General features: G+C 47.3%; 1 protein-coding gene across 1 annotated transcript in view; it reads right to left on the minus strand.

The window, feature by feature from the left end:
• Positions 1–350: 350 nt before the first annotated feature.
• Positions 351–23,898, minus strand: part of si:ch211-186j3.6 (neural-cadherin) — a 197,455-nt gene continuing 173,907 nt past the window's right edge. The window contains exons 33-38 of the mRNA XM_052062613.1: positions 22,781–22,947; positions 18,645–18,909; positions 17,169–17,352; positions 11,848–12,092; positions 6,032–6,183; positions 351–3,931 (exon numbers count right to left, since the gene is read on the minus strand). Coding sequence (XP_051918573.1) covers positions 3,392–3,931; positions 6,032–6,183; positions 11,848–12,092; positions 17,169–17,352; positions 18,645–18,909; positions 22,781–22,947 — 1,553 coding nt within the window. The 3' untranslated portion in view covers positions 351–3,391. The remainder of the gene's footprint in view (positions 3,932–6,031; positions 6,184–11,847; positions 12,093–17,168; positions 17,353–18,644; positions 18,910–22,780; positions 22,948–23,898) is intronic.

Genomic DNA, 23,898 nt, shown 5'->3' on the forward strand with positions numbered 1-23,898 from the left:
GCACTCCAATCATCGCACGCACACGCAGACGGTGTGGCATGAATAATGGAAGCCGTGAGGAAATTGCGGTGCTGATACTCCGTGGCAATCCCAAATAGTCCCAGCGAGTGTTGCCGGTGCATCACTTGTGTATGAAAAGAAGCTTTGTGGCAGCTGCGGAGGAGTTGACAAGAAGAAAAAGACCGAGTGGAGAATATGGCGCGTTTTCGCAGCACGTGATTGACAGGCGGCATCGCCGTCACTGAACTTTTTTTTTTTTTTTTTTTGTCAGTGCTTCTCAAACTGAACACCAAAAAAATCAATTTCAACTACCACCATCATGACCAATACAGTAGGGTAGGAGACATAAGTGTTCATCAGAAACGAGACAGATTTTATTCCTCAAGAGAATATGAAAAATGATTGTAGGCAGCATTATGCGCCGCACATAAAATTAAGGAAACAGCAAAAGAGTTACTCGGTGACCATTTCAATCCAATGTCAATTCATAAAAGAATGAAAACAAGCAGTCGTTCAACAAGAAAAGCGGTTGTACTCAAATGCCAAAACGGTGACGTAAGCAATGATTCTTTTGAGCGTCACGAGACTCTCACGGCACACCACTTAGCAAACGGGGGGAGGGGGGGGGGGGGGTAAACAGGGCAACACACTTTCAGGTTCACTGCTTTGGGGCGGGGGAGGAAAAAAAAAGGTTTTTGTTTCAAAACAAGAATAAAAATGTTGGAAAAAATGAATCCAAATGACTCATTTTTACCATTTTAAAAAAATATATGGGGTGGCGTGGAATTGGCTAATCTGGTCAACATTTTCGCCTCAAAATGATGCTCTTGATAAAAGAAAACAATGATGTGAAATGTTTCTTGCAAAAAAATGATGCAAAAAAAATTAAAATGTCATAAGTGACCAAAAATGAAAAAAAAAAATACAATAAGCATATTTTTAAACAGCCATGATCTTTGATTATTGGAAAATATTTTGTTTTCCTATTAGAGTTAATAATAGTATTTCATAAAATTATTTTTCCAAAAAATGAAGGGTCTGAAATGAAAATTTTGTGGCATATTGAAAGGACGTCTTTGAAGAGTACAAAGTGTTCCAAAAAGAGTAAAGATGGGAAAAGGTTAAATACCGAGCATGTTTCAAAATGGACAAAAAAAAACAAACAATAAGGATTGCGAATGGCTCATCAAAAACAGTCGACGTGAAAAAGGCTGAACGAGGTGGAAAATTAAGATGAAACGGGAAAAATTGCGTGTCCGGCCACGGTCGCCGCTCAGTATTGCGCCTCACCAAAAAAGACGCTCGGCCATTTTGGATTTGCACTCCGGCAGCAGTCGACTTGACTGAGGAAAACAAACGAGAGCAAATACAAAGCGCAAACCTCGTCAAGGCTCGTCTTCACGGATGTTTTTTTTGTTTTTTTTATTTTTTAGAAAATGATTTTTTAATTTTTTTTTTCTTTAACTTCTTGATCGTTTTCCACTCGGCTGTCACATAAATAATCTGTTTCTCTGTCTATGTACAAGAAGCGGCGCGAAGAAGCGTCGCGCGTGCGCAATCAACATCACACCGAACGAAACAAACAAAGATAAAACAAAAGTCCGCAAAGATCCCTCCGGAACATATGGACAAAAGTCTTGGGACACGCGGACCTGCGATGGCCGTGCAAACGCTTGCATGAATTTGGCGCTCAAGCTTAATTTCCGACATGGTCGACGCAAACATCCTTTCGTTGTCGTTGAGTCGCCGCCAAGCGAGAGAAATGCCGAACAAGGTCCAAACAACTTTTTCGACAAACCTGCTGAATGTGCCGAAATCACATCGCAAGAGGGAAGTGGCTGCGCGTGTTTGGATGCTGTATTCTTTTAATGATGCAGTACTCGCAAAAGTCAAACCTTGCTCGCAAGCTGAAGTTCACAAAACTCAAGAGAATTCATCCTGGCCCGAGCTTGCTGATTTGAACCCGGCCGCCCAGCGATCCATCATGCGGTTGGAGACGGGATGAAAACTCTTCTCGGCTGACAGTCGGCTTGATTAAAAAAAAAATCAAGGTTGTGTTATTTAAGACGCCGCACACACGCGCGCACACATGGAGGCGTCTAACTAAATGAAAAGTGAAAATGAATGACAAATGACGATTTCAAGAATGACATTTACGAAAATGTGGGTGAAAAATGGCCACAATATCGAAAGTCCTCCCGTCCTCCTCAAAAAAAGTGACAAATTGTCAAAATAGTGCAAATTGTCCATTTGAAAAAGCATGAAAAAAATGAATGAAAAACGGTCCAACTGTATATGAGAAAACGTTTTGAAAACATTTTGAAAGCTGTCCAAAACAAAACAAAAAAAAAGTGAAAATTGTAAAAAATAGTGGGAAATGGTCGACAGTAAAATTCGGTGCAAATTTGTCAAAAATTGGTCTGGTCTTTCGCTGTGTCTCAATACTTTTGTCCATATCGCTTCCCCACGCTGATTTCTGTAAACATCAAAGGAGTGTTGGTTTTTTTTTTCAGTTGACAAGCCCACAAAAAAACAAAATGGGATTCTCTTTTTTGTTGTTTTTTGACAAGCCACAAAAAAACAAAATGGGATTCTCTTTTTTTGTTTTGTTTTTGAAGCTGCCGCGCTCATTTTGGCGGCTTTCTTCTCCAGCCGTGCCACATCGGAACCTTCCGCTGCTAATAGCGGGAGCAACCGCGACACCTTCTCCACATCAAATTTCCACGTTAGCGTGTGCGACAAAGCTCACGGCGGACCAGCGAATCAGGCACTTGATGACATCGTCCAGCTTTCTCATTTCTTTTTGAAGCCGGGCCACACGGCGCGGGGGGGTACACTCGTGCACTGGCTTTTGCCTTCCTTTGCCAAGTGTTTCATTGATTGGCGGGCCAGCGAGTGAGTGAGATGAAACGCTTCGTAACTCCCTGCGGCTTTTTTACGTTGAATTGTTAAATGTCACTGGATGTCGTCGGACGGCCAGAAAGGCGCCGCGGCAGCGTTGTCTGCGCAGTTGAATCGTTGCTGCGACGGTGTTGGCCGGAGACATGCTCGACTGTGCGCCCACTAAAATGGCCGTCAAGGGATTATTTACACAACAAGAAACGGGCAATGATGCGAAAAAGACATTTTGAGGTGTCTCTGCTGTTGCGTGTATAAAAACACAGCCAAAGCCATTGATTTTCACATTTACGGGACCTCGGTTGACGGCAGGGGGGGGGGTCAGCCGCCCCCGCCGCCCCACCCCGAGATGTCGTCCTGAAGCTCGACCGCCACGTTCCGTTCCCCGGCGAATCGCCTGACAGCAAATAACATCAAGAGTCGGTGCATGAGCGCGCGCGTTTGTCCAGGGGTCACCCGCCGCGACCCGGAAAGGGTCCCGCGCGGCCAGAGTTCAGAGGTCGCTGGCCTCGGCCCGCTCGTACAGCGCCCTCAGCTTCTCGAAGCGCGGCCCCCAGTCCCCGAGCGTCTCCTGGCGCCGGGCGTCGGCCGCCCCGTCGTCCAAGCCCGCTGAGCTGAAGGAGCTGAGCGAGCCCGCCGGGGAGCCCCCGCCCTCGGTGGAGAACACCTGCAGCGAGTCAAAGGGCCCCGTGTCCGGGTGCCGGTCGGCGTCGCGGATGATCTCGCACAGGTAGCGGGCCAGGTCCTGGCTGGAGAAGGAGAGCGAGCGCCGGAGGGGGGGCCGCCCCTGGGCCGGCAAGCGGGCGGGCGCCACGTCGCGCCGCGCCCCGCAGGCCGACGACGGGGGCGGCGTGCCGCAGGCGGGGGCGTCCGGCGGCTGGCCGCAGGCCCGTGGCGTCGAGGCCTGGTGGAGGAAGTGGTGGTGCGGCGGCAGCGGCGCCGGGCGGTGCGGCGCCCGGGAACGACAATATTGCAGCGACTGGGCCGGGCTGGGCTGCAGGGACTTCTGGAGTTCGGCCATGTCGTACGCGTTCTGCACACAACAAGCGCACGCGCACGCGCGCCGGCTCTCATTCGTTAAGAAGTACGGAGAAAGGAAGAATCAAACTTTGAATGAGAATTAAAAAAAAAAAAAAAAAACAGGCGGCCCGGTAGTCCAGTGGTTAGCACGTGGGCTTCACAGTGCAGAGGTACCAGGTTCGATTCCAGCTCCGGCCTCCCTGTGTGGAGTTTGCATGTTCTCCCCGGGCCTGCGTGGGTTTTCTCCGGGTGCTCCGGTTTCCTCCCACGTTCCAAAAACATGCATGGTAGGCTGATTGGACGCTCTAAATTGTCCCTAGGTGTGAGTGTGAGTGCGAATGGTTGTTCGTTTCTGTGTGCCCTGCGATTGGCTGGCAACCGGTTCAGGGTGTCCCCCGCCTACTGCCCGGAGACAGCTGGGATGGGCTCCAGCACCCCCCGCGACCCTAGTGAGGATCAAGCGGTACGGAAGATGAATGAATGAATGAAAAAAAAAAACAAGCTGGCCGTTTTTCCACGTCTTCACTCCTTACGATATTGCTGAGTTTGCGCTATTTTCCGTGTTGACGCTTGAAAGCGAATCGTTTGCGTCCGGCTTGTTGATATCCGACACAAAATGAGTCCTGGCTCGGATGCTCGGGACCAATCACTGGCTGAGCGCTGATGCGACAGGAAGGAAAGCGTGACCGCGAGGAAGCTGAAGGACGGCCGAGTGTCGCCGCCATGATGAGTTCAAAGCCTTTTGGTCTTTTTTGGGGGGGGGGGGGCCTCCGGAGAGATTTAATAACAACGCTGGACTGAATTTCCGCCAACATCTGCGCCTCTGCGACGACGACGACACGGGCGTGTGCGGGCTTTGAAGGACTGCCGAGTGTTTGTGGGGCACAATTGAACGTCGCCAACACTGTTAATTGCGTTCACTCTTGTCTCCTGCGCTGTGTCGCGGCTTCGGCGTGTGTGTGTGTGTTTTCAAGAACAATCACACATGGTTGAGATTTGTGTTGCCATGGTAACAGCATCAGCATCCAGCTTGTGTGTGTGTGTGCGCTAATGACACATCTCGAGCACACACACACACACGTTGGAGATAGCAACAACAATGTGTGATGAGCCGTCAATCAACACGGTTGCACGTGTGAATGTGTAAAGAAATGTCAGTGGGAAGAGGAAGTTCACGAGGGGGTGGGAGGTGGGGGGGGTGCACTTTTGTGCCTGTGCTGCAGGTGCACAATGAAGCAAGGTCAGGTACGCGCAGGAAGACAAACTGAGTTTGTATGCATGCTTGCAAGTGTGTTTTCATTTTGTATGCGGGCCGTTTTTCATGTTTGATTTGAAATGTTTTTTTCGCGTGGGGAAGGGAGGGGGGGGATTTTTTTTCTTTCAGTGTTTTTGTATTTTTGCAGCAATTTTCACAATTTCCTTCGCAACTTAAATTTTAAATTAAATGTATTTAATTGTATTTTATTATTAAATTAATTTTAAATTTGTTTTTTTTTTTTAATATTGCATATTTTCAGGACAGACCTCGCGTTTTTGGTTTATAAATCTAATCTATATTGGTTGATTTGATGTATATGTTTATTTATTTTTGCAACATTTGTCGCCGTTTTTGATCAACAATGTTATTGAATTTTTTTCTTTGTTTTGTTTTCTATATTTATTTATTTTACATTTTTGAGATTGTCTTTCACTGGTTTAGTTTGAAAAATGTGTTTTTTTTTATTTCTACTAGATATGACAAATGTTTTAAGTACTTACAGATTATTTGGGGGTGGCGGGGGTGGCGGGGGGGGGGGGGATTTTAATCTTTAATTCTTTCACAGCCTCAACTATGTGCATGGGTGGAGTTTTGTTTGTCTTTGTTTTTTTAAATGGACCCATTTAGAAACGGGCGTTTGTGCCGTTGTGGGAGCGAACACAGCCGGCCAGTCAAAGCGGGTCAACTCGTTCCCTTTAGATTCAGCGCAAGGGAGGGGCGCGGTCGACATGGCAGAAGCATCACGGAGCCGCCGGAGTGCACGCAGAGGATCAACGCGCACCAACGATGTTCATAAGAGTGTATAAGACAGCATCTCCACTTGCAGTTGTCGTCAAGTCGGCCGCGATGCGGTACCTGGTCTTCCTCGCCGCCGCCCTCCTCGTCGTAGTTGAGGACGTTCTCTCGGACGTCCTCCCAGCCGTCGTGGTGCGACACGTGGTACACGCCCTCCTTCAGGCCCTTGTAGCTCCTCCAGCGCGTGTACAGGAAAATGCCCAGCAGCAGCACTGAAATGCACCGCCACCGTTATCATCGTCCGCATCTTCTCAATTTTCATTCCTATTATTCCTCCAAAATGGGGGGGAAAAAAACCAAAATATTTTTGTGGAACCAATTTGCACGGATATTTCACTTTTTTATAAGTTTACGGTGTCAAACTCAGAGTGCAGAAGCACCGGGTTCGATTCCGGCTCCGGCCTCCCCTGTGTGGAGTTTGTATGTTCTTTCCGGGCCCGCATGGGTTTTCTCCGGGTACTCCGGTTTCTTCCCACATTCCAAAAACATGGCAGGCTGATTGAAGACTCTAAATTGTCCTTTGCGAGGTGTGAATGTGAGTGTGGATGGTCGTGTGTCTCTTTGTGCCCTGCACCAGTTCACGGTGTCCTCCGCCTACTGCCCGAAAATGGATGGGAGAGGCTCCAGCAACCCCCCCCCCCCTTGTGAGGATAAAGCGGAATGGAAAATTGATTGATGGATGGATGGATGGAGGGATTATGGTGTTCAGCCAGCTGTTGAATTTTAACTTCTATTTTTCCTCAAAAATGAACAGTTTTCACAATTTCTTCACGTATTAGTGCGTTTACAATTGACAAGCAACTTTCAATTACCATTTTTTTATCTTTCCCCATTTTGCTCGTTTTTCACTTTTTTTTCCAGGATTTATTTTATTTATTTTTTGCGAGGGTGAATTTTCTTTAGTTGACCAACGAACACAATTTTCTTTTGCGATTTTTTTTTCCAAGTAAGTTTGGAAGAAGACGATCCGTCACGCGCCGACGATCGCCACTCACCCGTCAGCTGACCATCTGTTACGCGTGCGCCCGTTTGGCTGGAAAAAAAAAAAGACGGACGAGTGCGGGAAAGGGAGGTAAGGGGGGAAAAAAAATCAATAGTCATTTACTGCTGCGGCGTAACTCCACTCTGGCAGATTTGCTCCATCAAAGTGTTTTCACAGTGCAACGCTCCAGCGGGAAGAAGAAGATGAAGAAAGACAAGAAGGAAGAGGGGGGAACCGAAGAACAACAAGTGCAAAGTGAGACTTGGCCAAACGGTTCCCCCAAAACTGCTTCAAAAACACATTTAAAAAAAAAGTGATATTGTGAAAAAAAAACAAAAAACAATCCAACAAAAACAAGACTCAACTTGTTTAAAAAAAGAAGAAAAACAGATAAGACAAATCAGTGTAAAAGGTCAATATTTACAACAAAAAAATCGAATGACATCTATAATCTGAAATCTATCATGACAGTCAAATTTATTTTTTTGTTTGAAAATTTAGATTTTTTTTTTCGAAAGTTTTGATTTTTTTTAAGAAAGGTTGCTAAGAATACATCAATTAAAAAACGGAACTGATATGTGCAAAAAAGTCAGCAGAAACAGAAAAAAAACGGTTTGAAAATTGAGAAAAATTGTGAAATAGTGAATTGAATTCTCAAACAAAAACTAAATCGGGAGAAAATGACAAATCTGGAAAAGGGTAACACCTTTAAAAAAAAAGAAAAGTCCTTAAAAAAACTCAAAATCCCTCAAAAATCCACAAAATTAAAAGAGGAACTCTTATCTAAAATGTTTTGAATTAGAAAATAATGAATAAACGTGCTGAGTTATCCAAAATGAATGAAATCTATTTCAGTGTGTGTAAAACTGAAGTGAAAATGACCAAAATTGTCCGATTTTCGATTAGGTTCAATTGATTGGGTCTTCTATGGGCCAGCTGACAGATAAACTAACACAGATCAAATTAAGTCAACGTGGAAAATAAACAAAAGAGAGAGCGATAGTCAAAAAAAAAATAATAAAAGCGGAAAAGTAAATTAAACTCGCGGGAATGCAAAAGCAACACGAGCACACAGAGATCTGAGATGAGCTGCTGTCAAGACGGATTCTACGCTTGCATCAATTTCCAACACCAGCTACAGGCCAAGTGCTGTGTGTGTGTGTGTGTGTGTGTGTGTGTGTGCGTGTGTGTATATAAGCTGAGGTCGAGGCCAAGAACAAGACGGATGTTGTGGGCTCAAAGGGGCCTCTCAAGGCCAAACAAGAGATGTGGAACATCTGATCACTGTTTCTGACCTGCATGCGTGCGAGAGAGAGAGAGCGAGAAAGTGAAACATGATGTGTTGATTTGTTTTTGCTGCCTCCAAGGTCCCATGGCTTCCTCATATTCTTTTTTTTGGGGGGGGGGGGTTTCCTCCGCGCCCCCATGCTTCAACTTTCCGACTCCCTAAGTCTTCTTTATCCTCGGGTCAATGTGGATGTCAAGTGGATTTAAAAACAAAAACAACACCCCCCCCCCTAAAAATCCAAATTGATGGTTCTCATTTAGTCAGAGAGGAAAAATTGCCAAAATTCAGGACGGGAGTGACGTGGTTCTCTCCAAATGCTACAAGATGAGCCACCTGGTCAGGCTCCGATCAAGACGTGTCTAATAATAATCATTTTATTTATAAGCACCTTTCAAAACACTCAAGGACACTTTACATCAAGAACAAAACAGTAAAACCACCGATATGATGATAAATAATAAGAGAAGAGATGAATTTTAAACCGAGTGTGCGGTTTTGAATCGGTGGGTTTGGTGATGGGATTTGAACGCGGCAAGAGAATCAATATCACGGATGTCAGGTGGAAGTGAGTTCCAGAATTTGGGGGCAGAGTGGCGGAAGGCTCTGCGCCCCCCCTCCCCCCGCCCCCCCAACACCTATCTTGTTGAGACGGGCGGAGGGTACACAGAGGTGGAGGAGCATGAGGACCCGAGGGAACGAAAGGGAACGGAAATTTGAAGAAGATCAGACAGCTGGGGTGGGGGGCGGGTGGGGGGGGCAAGGTTATGGATTGCTTTAAATGTCCAGAGAAGCATTTTGGAGTTGATTCTAAGTTTGGCAGGGAGCCAGTGGAGCTGTCGGAGGATGAGGGCGATGTGATGAAAGGAGGGGGTGTGGGGGGCGGGGGGGGGGGGGGGTTCTCCTGATGAAGAATTCTGGACCAAATTGAAATATCTGGAGCAATTTGTGATGGGCACTGAAAAAAAGTGAAGCGCAAGCATGTTTTCACGGGAGCTGACGAGACCGTGGACGGGTCAGAGAGGGACGGCGAGGAAATTGTGATGGGGGGGGGGGGTGGAAAGTGCGTGATCCTCGTCATCCGATTGGAGAAATTCTCAAGTAGTCCAGCGAACGTCTGGGCTGATTTCGTGACGTCCTCGGAGAGCTCCGGAGAGCTGCGTGTGATTTCTTGGACGTCACATCAGGTTTCCAATCTAATCTTGGGAAGTTTTTTTTTTGTCCGTGGGAAGGGGCAAAAAGCAGACAAAAAATGGTCTTTGTGTGTTTAGCAGACCAAGATTTGTGCTAATCTTGTGATGACGTTTGCTCGAGTAGTTTCAGTTGATTCCATTTTTCACCATTCACTGGCAAGATTTTTGTTTTTGTAGCGGCAGTCTCGAGAGCTCCAAAGAAGACTTCTAAGATTTGAGGACTTATTATTAAGGACTTCTGCGTCAAAGTCCGTTCAGCAGTTTCCTTCACTTTCCTTTTTTTTGTCTTTGTGGAGCAAAGGAGCTGAGCAAGCCCCGTTCATCGACTTTGTCATCTTGGCTTTCTTCTTCTTACGCGGCCGTGTGATCTGCAAACTTGTCTCGCTGCCGACTGCCTGCCGCGCGCATTGTCCTCAATTAAACAAGGGGAACATTGTGAGCGGCGCCGACGACAGCTCGCACCCGGCGGCACATCGTTCTCATCCTCGGCAGACGGAGAAACACGAGAGGGGAGGAGGCGCCTGTTCCGCACACTCTAGTTTAACACGGCACACCAGCGCAACAAGATGAGATTGAGTGTGTGCGTTGTCAATGGGGGTGGTGGGGTCGAATCCTCCCAAGGCGAAGCCAAGCGTGCCGCGACGACAATAATGCGCAAATAACAACGATGAATCATTGGGCGGTTCTCAAATCAAGAGCAACAAGTGACGTGGATTAATTAGTCCTGTAAAGTCGCAAGTACGCAACGGGCTTGCGTAATAGGCCGTGCGGAAGAGACCTGGAGTACCGAAGGCCCGCGTAGAATATCATCCAAACCAATTGCGAAACAACATTTTTTCACGTGTACATGCGGAGAGGGCGATACGATTCATCTGAAGGTAAAACGCGCAGATTCGGTTCCAGTCGGCGCGGTTCCGATTGGAGTTGCTATGGCGCAGCTCGAAACCGGGGTCACGTCGGGACCGTCATGGTGGCCTCGTCAAGCGTATCAACTGTCACTTTATTTGCCGCCTTATTTTCCATCCATCCATTTTTTTGGGATCCGCTGCTCCTCAAGAGGGGTTGCGGGGTGTGCCGGAGCCAACCCCAGCCGTCTTCGGGGAGTAAGCGAGCGGGGGGGGGGGGGGGGGGGACACCCTGAACCGGTTGCACACAGAGACGAACAACCATCCGCACTCACACTGGCACCGAGGGAGAATTTGGTGTGCCGTGCATGTTTTTAGAATGTGGGGGTGGTTGAGAAAACCCGCACAGCCGCAGAATTGAACCCTGCACCTCTGCACTGTGAGCCGACGCGCTAACCAGTCATCCACCGGTTTGTTATTTTATTGGATAAAATTTGATATCGACAATATTCATTCATTCATTCATCTTCCGAGCCGCTTGATCCTCACTAGGGTCGCGGGGGGTGCCGGAGCCTATCCCAGCTGTCTTCGAGCAGTAGGCGGGGGACACCCTGAATCGGTTGCCAGCCAATCGCAGGGCACACAGAGACGAACAACCATTCGCACTCAAACTCACACCTAGGGACAATTTAGAGTGTTCAATCAGCCTGCCACGCATGTTTTTGGAATGTGGGAGGAAACCGGAGCACCCGGAGAAAACCCACGCAGGCCCGGGGAGAACAGGCAAACTCCACACAGGGAGGCCGGAGCTGGAATCGAACCCGGTACCTCTGCACTGTGAAGCCGACGTGCTAACCACTGGACTACCGGGCCGCCGATATCGACAATAGTGCAATCTATTTTATTTTTTTTTTCAAAAGGGAAAAGAAGTCGCGTGCTATCAAAGCTCCATTGGGAGCATTCCGCTTGAGTGCTTTCAAGGTCGCTTTTCCACCTCGCAAAATAAAACCAAGCAAACAAGACAAAAAAGAAAAAAAGACAAGACGGGAAATGAGAAAATAATAAAATAAGACTCAGGCTACATGTTATGACCCCGGAGAAAGAAAATGCAATCAAACAATCAATAATAATGAAGGTGAGCATATTTAAATCTCCTCTGGCAAGAGGAAGGTCATTTGTCGACGTGCCCAAGTGTGATTTGCGGTGGCGGGGGCGGGAGGGGGATCAGGGGGGGCAGACCCCAGAGCCGACACGCTTTTGAAAGAACACACCATTATGCAAATAAGCAGCAGGTGACAGACTGAGAGTCTCCAAATCGTCGCCATCTCCAACATTCTCTCACGGAATCTCAATTTCAACCTTTGCGGCGACGTGTCATCGGCGTCACGTGACTCATGTGGCCTCAGGTTGGGGGCTCACGCGCGTGTCGGCTCTGCGATTTGCATGCATGGTGAGGTCACGCGTTTCCCACCAGTAACGGCGGATCAAAAATATGGTACAGTAAGCATTCATTCATTCATTCATTCATTCATTCATTCATTCATGAATGAATGAATGACACGGGATCTTACCCAGTAGCGCCATGAAGCAGATGCAGATGGCGAAGAGCGAGCTGAAGCTGAGGCCCACGTCATCGCTGTAGACGGCCAGCGCCGTCTCGCACAGGCGCCCCCGGTGGCCGTCGGGGCAATGGCAGGTGAACTTGGACGGCGACTGCGCCACGCACGTCCCGCGGTGGCACGGCCGCGTGGCGCACAACGTGTACACGCATGACTTCCTGCTGCCATTCACGCGGATCATGTGGCCCGGGGGGCATCTGGAGAACAAGGGGGGGGGGGGGGGGGCAGCGATCCACTGTGAAACGGGCCAAAGAGCTCGAACATCGACTGTCAAACTCTGACACAGGGCAACAATCTCCCGTGAAGTCAAACAGCAATCGTCTCGGAAACAGATCGGCGATCTACTGTCAAAGTTTGGAAGGAATCTTACGGGACATTGAACAACAATCGACACAAAAATAACAACACACCGCGAGGTCAACTCTGGTACGGTACAACGGCCAACCATGAAACTCAACAACCATAAAATGGACGGGAGAAACGACAGTCGACTTTAAAAATCGAAAAATCGAGTGCAACAGAAAATGCATACAAAATAATCTGCTGTGGAATCAATCGGCAATCTGCAATTCTGAAACGGACCAACTACTACTACTCTCTACTGCAAAGCAATACAAACAAAATAAACACAGACCAGCAATCGCCTGAAAGAGAATCACTGAACTACAACAATAATCTCCTGCGGACCGTCAATCAACTGAAGACTGGCGACCAAGTCAGACACCGCAATTAGCTTTAAAGCGGTATCAACGTGAAGTCGACTCCCCCGCTCCACCTTTTTACGGGCGCGCGTGTGCGAGCGTGCGTGTTATTTTAACGGCACGATTTACGACAACATTTAACACCTGCTGGCGACCGCTCCTGCCGGACACTCGATCCGGCACCGCGGATGGGCTCCACTTCTCCGGAGTGCCTGATTGGGTTTGATCCACGCTGCCAGCTCCAATATAAAGACACCGCGACTTCTCAAAGGCGAGCAAAGTCATCGATGTCAAATGTTGATTGCTGGCAAGTTGAAGCATGCATCCACAACACGAGAGAAAAAAGATGGCGGCTGCCTGCAATCTACTCCGAAAGATGAAAAACAATGTCTGTGAAAGCGCACAGCAGTCGACTCTGAATCGACGGTGTCATCGTCTAAAAAGAACAGCACTCCACAGTATACAAAACATCAATCTCCTGTGACAAAGAACACACTGCGAACACCCCCCCCCCCAAAAAAAAACTATACGAGAATCAGAACCAAGAATCCTTTGTCAAACAGGACAAACGTAAAGTAACGTTAAAACCGTCCATCCCAATTGAACACCAAATCCACGCTGTAACCGAAAAGCATTCCTTCTCTGGGATAGAACAACAATCTACTCTGAAGCGGACAACAATCTACCTCGAAACCCAAACAACAATTTACTTGGATCCAAAAAAAATGGAGTCGAATAATCAACCGTGAACACTGAAACACAACAACAAACCGACACTGAAACAACCAGAAGCGACAAGAAAATGCAATGCCATGTAAAATCCAACATCAAGCTACAATCAAGACAAACTTTTGCGAAACAGACCAACAATCTATTGTTTAACCCTTGGGTCCTTCAAATGAAAAAAACCCTAAGTTACGCATTTTACAATTTTCGTAATGATGTATTTTGTGTTATAAAAACATTCTTTTTTTTTTCAAACACTCAAAATGTTCAGAGGCATCTGTGGTATCCATACATATATCGTTTTTAATTAGTTCTTTGGGATTTTTTATTCTTTATTTTTTGCAAAAGGGAAAAAAAAAATTGTCTGGAGGTCCCAACCAAGCCCTACCAACAATCACGACGTTAGCATGTTATTGTTGTGTTAGCCCACCCACTGCTATCAGGGTATTGTTGTGTTAGCGTACTCACTGTTAGCATGTTATTGTTGTGTTAGGCCACCCACTGCTATCAGGATAACTCATTTGCGATCCTCTGGCGCCACCTAAAAGTTGCACAATTGGAATGACCTCAACCCAACAACGTGGCATGCATACGTCTGTCCAAGCGAAAACAAAGCGATTGACGTAAAAATCGCGTGAAATGCATGTTTACACATTAGGTTTACGATGCATTCAAAAATATGAATTGTAATGGGTCACTATGGTGCAAAATATGTAAATTGTGAAGATTACGGAATCAAAACCTTTTTTATTATTGCTGCAATGCCTGAGAATTATCAGCCGGTGACGTCATGAAATTTAGGCCATTTTAGAACCCCCCCCCATAAGTTTCAGCTCTCTCGTGTTTTTCTGAATGCCTTTGCCTTTGATTCAAAGACATCATTTTACATTTATCGCAAGCGGTGGACTACGAGGGTTAAAAAAAAAGCAAAATTTGACTCGGAGGGAGAACGAAATCGACTGCTCAATTGAGGAAAAAAAAAAACAATCTGCGAAGAATTTGAACCACAACCTCCTTTGACTTTGACCTGAGCAAAGGCCGGCAGAATCACCGACATCAACGGCGAGACCAACCCCGACGGACAACAACAAAGCCGGCGACCGTCAATCACCTCGCGCGGCGATGTTAGCGAGATGTCGTCGCTAATGAGATCTGAGCGTAAACATTCCACTTTCGCAAGTGGCAACAAACCAACATGTTTTATGCATGCACATTCTCTGCCCAGAAATGCTTCAACAAAAAAAAAAAAGAAAAAAAAAGAAAAAAGAAAAATGTCTGATTTAAATGGAGTCTGCAGCTCCCGGCGTCATTAGCAGACTTTATCAATGACACTTAACGCTTTACAGCCTCGTTATCGCGTCGCCTCACTTCGTGAGGGAAAAGGCAGACGGTGCGCTAAAGGACTCCTACGCTTTTTTTTTTTTTTACGTTTTAATTTTCATCAGGCGTTGGGTTGTCGCCGTGTTGAAAAAGAACCCCCCTCCCGCCCACACCTACCCCCCCCCAAAAAAAATTGGCGTTAGGTGTTTATTTTGAGCGTAAACATCCACGCGTAAACAGAGTCACGTTTACGCGCCTGATGCTCGTGTGAGTTTTCTTTCCAGGTTGCATGCATTAACAAAAATAAAAATTTAAATACGCCGGTAACTGCGTACAAAGCTGAGATGTCATTGGTTTCAAACACCCCAGACAAAAAGATAAACAGCATAAGGAAATAATCAAGTCGTATGTTTTAGAATTTTTTTAAAATTAAGTATTAAATGTGTAGCCTTGCTAGTTAAAGAACAACAATGCTAATCGTCTTTCAGATGATTGACTGTTAATAAAGTAACAAAAGTATGCGATGCGATAAATGCATTGTCAAATACGAAGCCGTATCTTCTGGACTCATTTTAGGAAAAAGGGCTTGATGATGCAAACGCTCGTCCCAGCACGCCTGATAACCGGCGACCGAGTGGCTGGTAAAGCAAAAAGAGAGCACTTAGCGGCGGCGCTTCATCTCGCCGAGCGGGGGTCAAGACGGAGACGTGGTTGCGAGAGTCGCGGAGGAGCTGGATGAAAAGGTACACTGAAGGAGGCCGCGGGCGGGGGACAAAAAAAAAAAAAAAAAAACACGCGCCGGAGCGGATCACACGGCGGGACACATTAAAAGCAAAGAGACGGAAACGTAGCTCATTAGCTCGCCTGAGCCAGCGGCTACGGCGCCTTTGAAGGGGGACGACGGACAACGATGGGCACGGAGCGGGGGGATGAAGAGGAAAAGGGCCAGAAAAGACGGGGAAGGAGGAGAACACAGACCACGACAAGGACCAGGAAAGAGGGGCTGGAGAAGGAAAATCAGGACGAGGAGCTGGAGGACCGCAGGTGGGAGGACAGAGGAGGAGAACAAGAAACAGGAGAGCGAGCAGGATGAGGCCAAATGGGAGGAAAAGGAGAAAAAGAAGAAGGAGGAGGAGGATTACGAGACGAGACGAGGAGGGGGAAGAAGAAAACGAGGGTGAACGAGGAGAACTGAGAAAAAGAAAGCGCACGAGAAGCCTGGGACACCATCTGACCAAAAGAATCCAAAATAAAAACATCCTTGTTCATTTTTAACGAGTACACAGCGGCAGAACAAGTTGCTCGTGGACCATTTCCGAGTGGCGCAAGGAAGCTAGAATCAAAGAGCAACTCGCCTCCCACCCCACACCCAAAAAAAACAAAACAAAACACATTTCTGACTATAAAGTTATCGATTTGCCTACTTTCTCTACATTTTAGCATTTTTTTATGTTATCAATTAATCAATTCTCAGTTGAAACGCTGTATGCCAGGGGAACCACCGCTATGTTGGTGCGCCCGCTACTGGCATGTTAGCATATCATTGTGGCGCTAACATGCTCACTGTTAGCATGTTATTGTTGTGTTAGCCCACCCACTGCTATCAGGATATTGTTGTGTTAGCGTACTCACTGTTAGCATGTTATTGTTGTGTTAGCCCACCCACTGCTATCAGGATATTGTTGTGTTAGCGTACTCACTGTTGGCATGTTATTGTTGTGTTAGCCCACCCACTGCTATCAGGATATTGTTGTGTTAGCGTACTCACTGTTAGCATGTTATTGTTTTGTTAGCCCACCCACTGCTATCAGGATATTGTTGTGTTAGCGTACTCACTGTCAGCATGTTATTGTTGTGTTAGCCCACCCACTGCTATCAGGATATTGTTGTGTTAGCTTACTCACTGTTAGCTTGTTATTGTTGTGTTAGCCCACCCAATGCTATCAGGATATTGTTGTGTTAGCGTACTCACTGTTAGCATGTTATTGTTGTGTTAGCCCACCCACTGCTATCAGGATATTGTTGTGTTAGCGTACTCACTGTTAGCATGTTATTGTTGTGTTAGCCCACCCACTGCTATCAGGATATTGTGTTAGCGTACTCACTGTTAGCATGATATTGTTGTGTTAGCCCGCCCACTGCTATCAGGATATTGTTGTGTTAGCGTACTCACTGTTAGCATGTTATTGTTGTGTTAGCCCACCCACTGCTATCAGGATGTTGTTGTGTTAGCGTACTCACTGTTAGCATGTTATTGTTGTGTTAGCCCACCCACTGCTATCAGGATATTGTTGTGTTAGCGTACTCACTGTTAGCATGTTATTGTTGTGTTAGCCCACCCACTGCTATCAGGATATTGTTGTGTTGGGGTACTCACTGTTAGCATGTTATGGTTTTGTAAGCGAACCCACTGTTAACATGTTACTGTTATGTTCGTGTACCCATCCCTAGCATGTTAGCATTCCACCTATCGCGACCGGATATTATGCTTCCGCGCAGAGTGTTAGCATGCTACGTTGAAGCCACCTGCATTCGTGCACTCGCCACAGGTCCACGCAGGTGAAAGGGGGGCTGCACTGGTTCCTCCTGCAGGAGTCGGAAGAGCAACCCGGAGTGAGGCCTTGCGCGCTGATCTGCGACACGCCTTCCCGTGTACTCTGGATATCCATCGGCAGGTGGCGACCGTTCAGACGCAGATCCCTCATGCAGCCTGCGGGAGGGGGGCAAATTGTTCATTGAGTAGGTGAAACATGCAAGGATGTCAGAAGTATGTGCGTGCGTGTGTGTAGTTTCTCGCCTCCTTTACAAGGAATACATTTATCACAACTGCCAGTGTTTTTTTCAGTGTCTTTTGCGGGATACATAGAAAATATTGAAACAAAACATATTTCTACTGATGAGAAGTTTCACCCGATCGGTGCATGTTTACCAGGAAAAAAATGTGAGCAAAAGAGATTGGGGGAAAAAAAAACTGACTGCCTTCCATCCTTGAAACATCTTATTTTCAATCCTGAAGCTGGGAAAAAAAGACGGGCACACTCCCGTGTCGTTTGTTTGCGCCCGAGACCGGAACTACAGGGAGACGTTGGAAAACCTGAGTAGGAGGATGCATGGGGAAAATAAGCTCTTTGCTTCTTGTGTGTCGTTCTGACATGAAACACGACTTGTGTGTGCGCGCGTGCGATGCGCGAGGCTAGCTTTTCGCAGCCGATGAATTTCACACCCAGTTTCCTCTGCAGCTTTGACCAGTCTGCTGTGACCACATTGTTTGCTTTGTTTACATTTTTTTTCCTTCCCTCGCAATTTCCAGCATCTAAAAGAATGCCGAGCGTACGAGGAGCATAAGCCCAAAAACATGCTTTTATCTGCGCGTGGCCAGTTTTACTCCACTTTCAGTCGCATAAACGCTACCCGAAAAAAGGAGGAAGTAGCTCTGTACTCATTTTCTTACGTCTCAAAAAATCGCTTTTTGGGAGGTATTCGCCATACACAGAATCAACAAAACACAGGCCCTGAACCCCGTTTCGCTGGGGCAAATGACATTTTGTAGATAGATTATCAATTATTATATCAATTTGAAGCGGACGTTTTTAATTACCACTATTCCATGAACAGTACTTGTCAAAGACGGTTTCCGATGGATTTCTGGTGCCGCACCACTAAATTCCAAGCTCGGAAACAACTTCACTGACGCACAACCACCAGTAGGTGACAGCGCTGCACATGTTGGATTTGGGGAGTTTTCCTTTGCCCTCCTGTGAGTTAGGATCATGGGACGTCATTAATACTTGTCAGATGGGGGCAGGTGAAGACCTTTTTGAGATTGAGGGCTGCATAAGTAGATTGGACTCAATGTTGACGAAATTGCTCATTTTTCTGTCATTGAGTGCGGGCGAAGAACGGCGGCAACATTCGACGACTAGCCGGCCTCGATATTTTTACCCGTCCAGCAGCATCAGTGTCTTAAATCCAACACAAATGGCCGCCGTTACGATGACTCACCCTGGAAGCTCTTGTTCAGGGCCGAGGGGAAAGCGTTGCCCAGCATGACCAGCGTGGGGTCGATGACGATCTCCCGGCTGCGCCCCGGCGCCCCCGTCACTTCACGTCGGCCGCCTCCGCCGTCCAGCCGCAGCGTCATCTCGTTGTCGTGGCGCTCCAGCGACACCTGGTGCCACTCGCCGTTGTCCAGGCGGTACGTGGGCACGCTCAGGTTGTAGTCGCCGTCGCCGAGGTTGTAGTACACGCCCAGCAAGCCCTGACAAATCTGATTGGACAACAAGGAGCCATTGATACCATCAAAGGCTGCAGACCAGGGTCAACTAATGGAGCCCAGAGTTCAAAGCAAACATGGTGAAGCTGCATTTAGCTGTCATGCTGCACGCAAATGGAATAACAATAACATTGTCGGTTGCCTTGAAATGTTGTCTTTTGCCTCTTGCTTCGTGAAGCACATTGAGTTATCTTATGCATGAAATGTGCGGGATGAACACAGCTCCGTTGCCAAATGAGCAATTGTCCACTTGTAGAATGCTTCACTTCACTCCAAATTTTGGTGCAACATCGACGCCCAAAAGCGTGTTGAACTCAAGTATGACTGTGACTACTACTCGATACTTCAGACACGTGCTTTGCGGTGCAAAGCAGACACAAACATTTGTCTATCCTTGTATATGTCTATACTGACAGCTTTGTTAAAACACCCACCCAAACAAACACACCCACCCAAACACACACATGCTAACACATGCTAGCAGCATGAAAAAACATCTGTCAGCTTTCATTTTGAGGATAAAAAGAAGAGCAGTCGATTTTTGGAGAACTGAACGGTTGTCCTCGTTTTAAAGTGCTTCCTCCGAATGTGCCATTGTGCATAATTTTCTTCTCCCTCCTCCTCTCCTGTATCATCCACACAAACAGGCAGCCGAATGAGAGAGGAAGACATGAGAGAGGTGTGGGCGGCCGACGCGAAAACAGACGACGCCGCTTTGCTGCTTTATTGCGAGGAAGCGGGAGGCAGACAAACTGTATCATGAGTGTGTGTGTGTGTGTGTGTGTGTGTGTGTGTGTGTGTGTGTGTGTGTGTGTATGGTGAAGTGCACATGACCAGTGCATCTGAACTGGTCATCATGGACACCAATAAAACAGGACCTTGCCCATGAATCAGCCTCACAAAAGAGCGACGTGGCCGAAACAGACAAAGGTTGGACAGTGCCAACCAACTCTTTGGGCCATTTTCTTATAATTTGGTAATTAAAAAAATAATATGCAGTATATGTATATATATATATATATATATATATATATATATATATATATATATATATACATACATATATCCATCCATCCATCCATCCATCTTCTACCGCTTATCCGGGGCCAGGTCGCGGGGGCAGCAGCTTTATCAGGGAAACCCAGACTTCCCTCTCCCTAGCTACTTCTTGCAGCTCTCCCCGGGAGATCCCGAGGCGTTCCCAGGCCAGCTGGGTCACATAGTCTCTCCAGCCTGTCCTGGGTCGTCCTCGGGGTCTCCTGCCAGTGGGACATGCCCGGAACACCTCACCAGGAAGGCGTTCAGGAGGCCTCCGAATCAGATGCCCAAGCCACCTCATCCGGCTCCTCTCAATGTGGAGGAGAAGCGGCTCGACTCTGAGCCCCTCCCGGATGACTGAGCTTCTCACCTTATCTCTAAGGGAGAGCCCGGACACCCTGCGGAGAAAACTCATTTCAGCCGCTTGTATCCGGGATCTCGTTCTTTCGGTCACGACCCATAGCTCGTGACCATAGATGAGGGTTGGGACGTAGATCAACGTAGAGGACCCGAGCTGAATGAGGGACGGACACCACTCGAGGGGTGAGCCGACGATTATTTACATATATATATAATTTTAGTTGTTAAGTGTCCCTGCTTTGTGAAAATATACCCGCAACGGCCAAGCAATCACGCTTAGAGGCTCATTTTCAAAATGTTATAGATGATTTCCTAAAAGAGATGCATTTAGCATCTTCAAGCAAACTTCATTTGGGAGACATAGCAACAACAGTTTGATGACTTTGGCTGACTCATTTTCTCCGAAACAATGATTACATTTTGAATGATCACAACAGCAACACGTTTCAACGTTGGAGGTTTCAAAGTGAGGGTAAGGCGAAGGTTGCAAGCCAGGGTGGGGCTTCCAAATTGAGTTGAGTGTGTGACTTGCGCAGCTGCTGCATGAATCGCCTTCCTTCCCGCTGAGGCGGGCCATCCTCATATTCATTCCGTCTCTCTTCCTCCTCGCTGTCCCAAAGTCTCAGCGCCGCTCATTTTCCAAGCTCGGCAGTGAACTCATTAATTCGATTTCCAATCCACTGGGCCCCCGCTTTTAACCACCTGATTTTTAGCCCCAATTAAAAGAAAGCCGAGCACGAGCTGGACTCCTGCCGGCTCCCTCCCCTGGCACGAGTGCGTGTTTGCGTCTCATCTTGGAGGAGGCGGCGGCGGCGAAGAAGGTGCGGTTGACTTGAGTAAACAGTCCCGCTGCGGGGCTCTGGCCGCTGAAATGTGAAGCTGCTTTCAGAACAGGCCATCAAGCCGGGGGTCATGGGTTTCAAATTTGGGCTTCAGGCCAGAGTTGGGATTGCAATTTAGAACAAAAGGCAGTTTCAAATTAGGACCTTGAGGCAGGGTTAGATTCATGGATTCAGAGTTAGGTTTCAAGAGAGGACTGGAGGTTGAAACAAAGGGCTGTGTTTCAAAGTTGCCGTTACAGCCAGGGCTAGGTACAGTTTTAAAGTACGCTCATCACCTGACAAGAAGGTGAAGGGTTCGGCTGTCGACTGAGAGTTTCGAGAGATAGAGTGAGAGAGAGGGTTAGGCCGCGAAAGGAGGGCTTGAAGACAGAATTAGAGTCGGGCTTTTAAATAAGCATTTGGACTTCAAGTCAAGGTTGAGGTTTCAAGCTAGGTGTTCTAAAGGGGGATTTTCAAACCGGATTTGGGATTTCAACGAGTGTTTCCGACGGTGTTCATTTCAAAGGCAACAAAATCTGCGAGTGGCACAACGTTTCACCAAACATTGGTGGTGTATTTGACGGAGAATGTCAATGAAAGAAGCACCTCGAAAGAAGGATCTGGAAGTGAGCAAAAGAAGGTTTCTTGGGACGCTGGCGACCAGTAACGATTCCACACTGCCAACGGGTAAAGTCCAGCTTCTCCTTTCTCCATAGCACTTGGTAACAGTAATTTGTGCCTTCGTCATATTAGTGTAATGCACTTGACTTTGGAGTCAGCCAATCCTCCTTGGAGCGTCTCCAGTTGCTCCAGAATGCTGCTGCTAGCCTCTTGACGGCTACTCGTAAGAGGGAGCACATCACTCCTACTCATGTCGAGCACTTTGTGAGATCCTATTGTGTGTTTTTACGTTTCCAAATCTTGAAATGGCCTCGCATCACCTTACCTCTCTGAGCTCCTACCCATTTTCGGCTCAGGTCTGTGGATTGGACCTTATTAGAAGTCCCAGAGAACTAAGCGGAGGCTCAGGGGGTAACCGAGCCTCCTCCGTTCCCGGTCCCTCTCTTGGAACGAACGTTGGGGCAAGGCTCCTCTCGCTGCCCATCCTTCACACTCGTCATTTGGATTCTTTGGCTTTTGATTCGGCATGGGACTTAATCGAGCCTTTTCTGTTGCTGGTCCCTCTCTCTGGAATGACCTCCCACTGAACATTCGGCAAGCCTCCTCGCTGCCCATCTTTAAAGCCCTCCGTAAAACTCACTTGTATTCTTTGGCGTTCGACACAGCATGACTTAGATTTGTTCTTGATTTTACTGTTAGGTGCTTTCTACCGCCTTTATTACCGATTTGTCTTACTGTTTATTGGGCATGTTAAATCGCTCCATGGATAGCACTTTGTATGCAGCGATGGCCGTTTGAAAGTGCTCCAGAAATACTCTTGACTTCACTTGACTTGTTCTTGATTTTACTGTCTGGTGCTTTCTACCGCCTTTATTACCGATTCGTATTACTGTTTATCGTGTATGTTAAATCGCTCCATGTACAGCACTTTGTATGCAGCGATGGCTGTTGGAAAGTGCTCCAGAAATACTGTTGACAACTTGGACCACCGGAAACGATAAGCAGGCTTTGTTGCCAAGTCTTACCTCCAGTCGAAGGTACTCGCTTTGCTCTCTGGAGCTCAGGCTGAGCACGGTGCTGCTGTGCCTACGGGTTCGAACCAGGATCTGCACCGCCGTCCTGCGGGCCGGCAACGGCGAGGCCAGCTGGTAGCGCACGTGGCTGTGGCCGTCGAAGGAGTACTCGGGAACCTCTGCACATGTTACATCCCAGGAAGGGAAAACACAGCAAAGATGGAGATGTTGTTGATGATTTTTGTTCCCCGCGGGTGAGTTCGCGCAACACCCGCCTCTGATCTCCAAACCGTGGCAACTTCCACTTCCTCTTTTATTCTGGCACGCTTAAGAGGCCAAAGCGTCCTGCTGGGAGGCAAAATCGCACACTTGGTGGTTTGTTTTTGTCTGCTGCAAGTTCATCTTAAAAAAAAAATCAAAATAAATAGGCAAAAGCGAGCGGAAAGAGCTTTTTGTGTTTGGTTGTGTTTTTCTGCCCGATTCTAGCCGTTTTTGGAACCGACTGAAAAAAATGACTTTCAGACTTTGTCGATGTCTCCTCTGCCCTCAAGTTATTCAGGAGAACCACCGCGTGGCACAGTATGAATAAAAACGTCGCTCGAAGCAGCCTTGAGCGAAAGCGATGCGGTCAACAAGGCACGCTTGCCCGCTGCAAGGTGGGCTACCGACTCGCGTGTCAAAAGAATGACACGCTCGAGCTCTCCCATGAACCAGAAATGCTAACGCTACGCCAAACCCCGGGCGGCGGACAAGCTCAGCCAGTTCAATCTTAGAAAAAAATCTTTTTGAGTAACCTACTAGGCTTCTTCATGGTACATTGACGTTTTTTCCAAATATTACTTGGACGGAAAGACTTCTAGGCTTAACACTGTGTAGCTATTCTCTGGAGACAAAAACTAAACAACAAGGAAAAAAACCCAAAACCCCAACAGCAAGGTTTGGGTCTCGAATTGCGAGAAGGGGCCTTTTTTTCCTCTGTCTTGTTTCTTTGTCATTGTCTTGGATTTTCACGCTTTCCTTTCCTCCCTTTGTCGTTGTCACGCCGTGGCCGCGTCTTGGCGTTTATTTTGGAAGTGACGCCTTGCGTGACGGCCAGTTGTTGTCGTCAGCGCCTCTGCCAGGATTTGTTT

Source organism: Hippocampus zosterae, chromosome 4 (genome assembly GCF_025434085.1).
Source record: "Hippocampus zosterae strain Florida chromosome 4, ASM2543408v3, whole genome shotgun sequence".
NCBI lineage: Eukaryota > Metazoa > Chordata > Actinopteri > Syngnathiformes > Syngnathidae > Hippocampus > Hippocampus zosterae.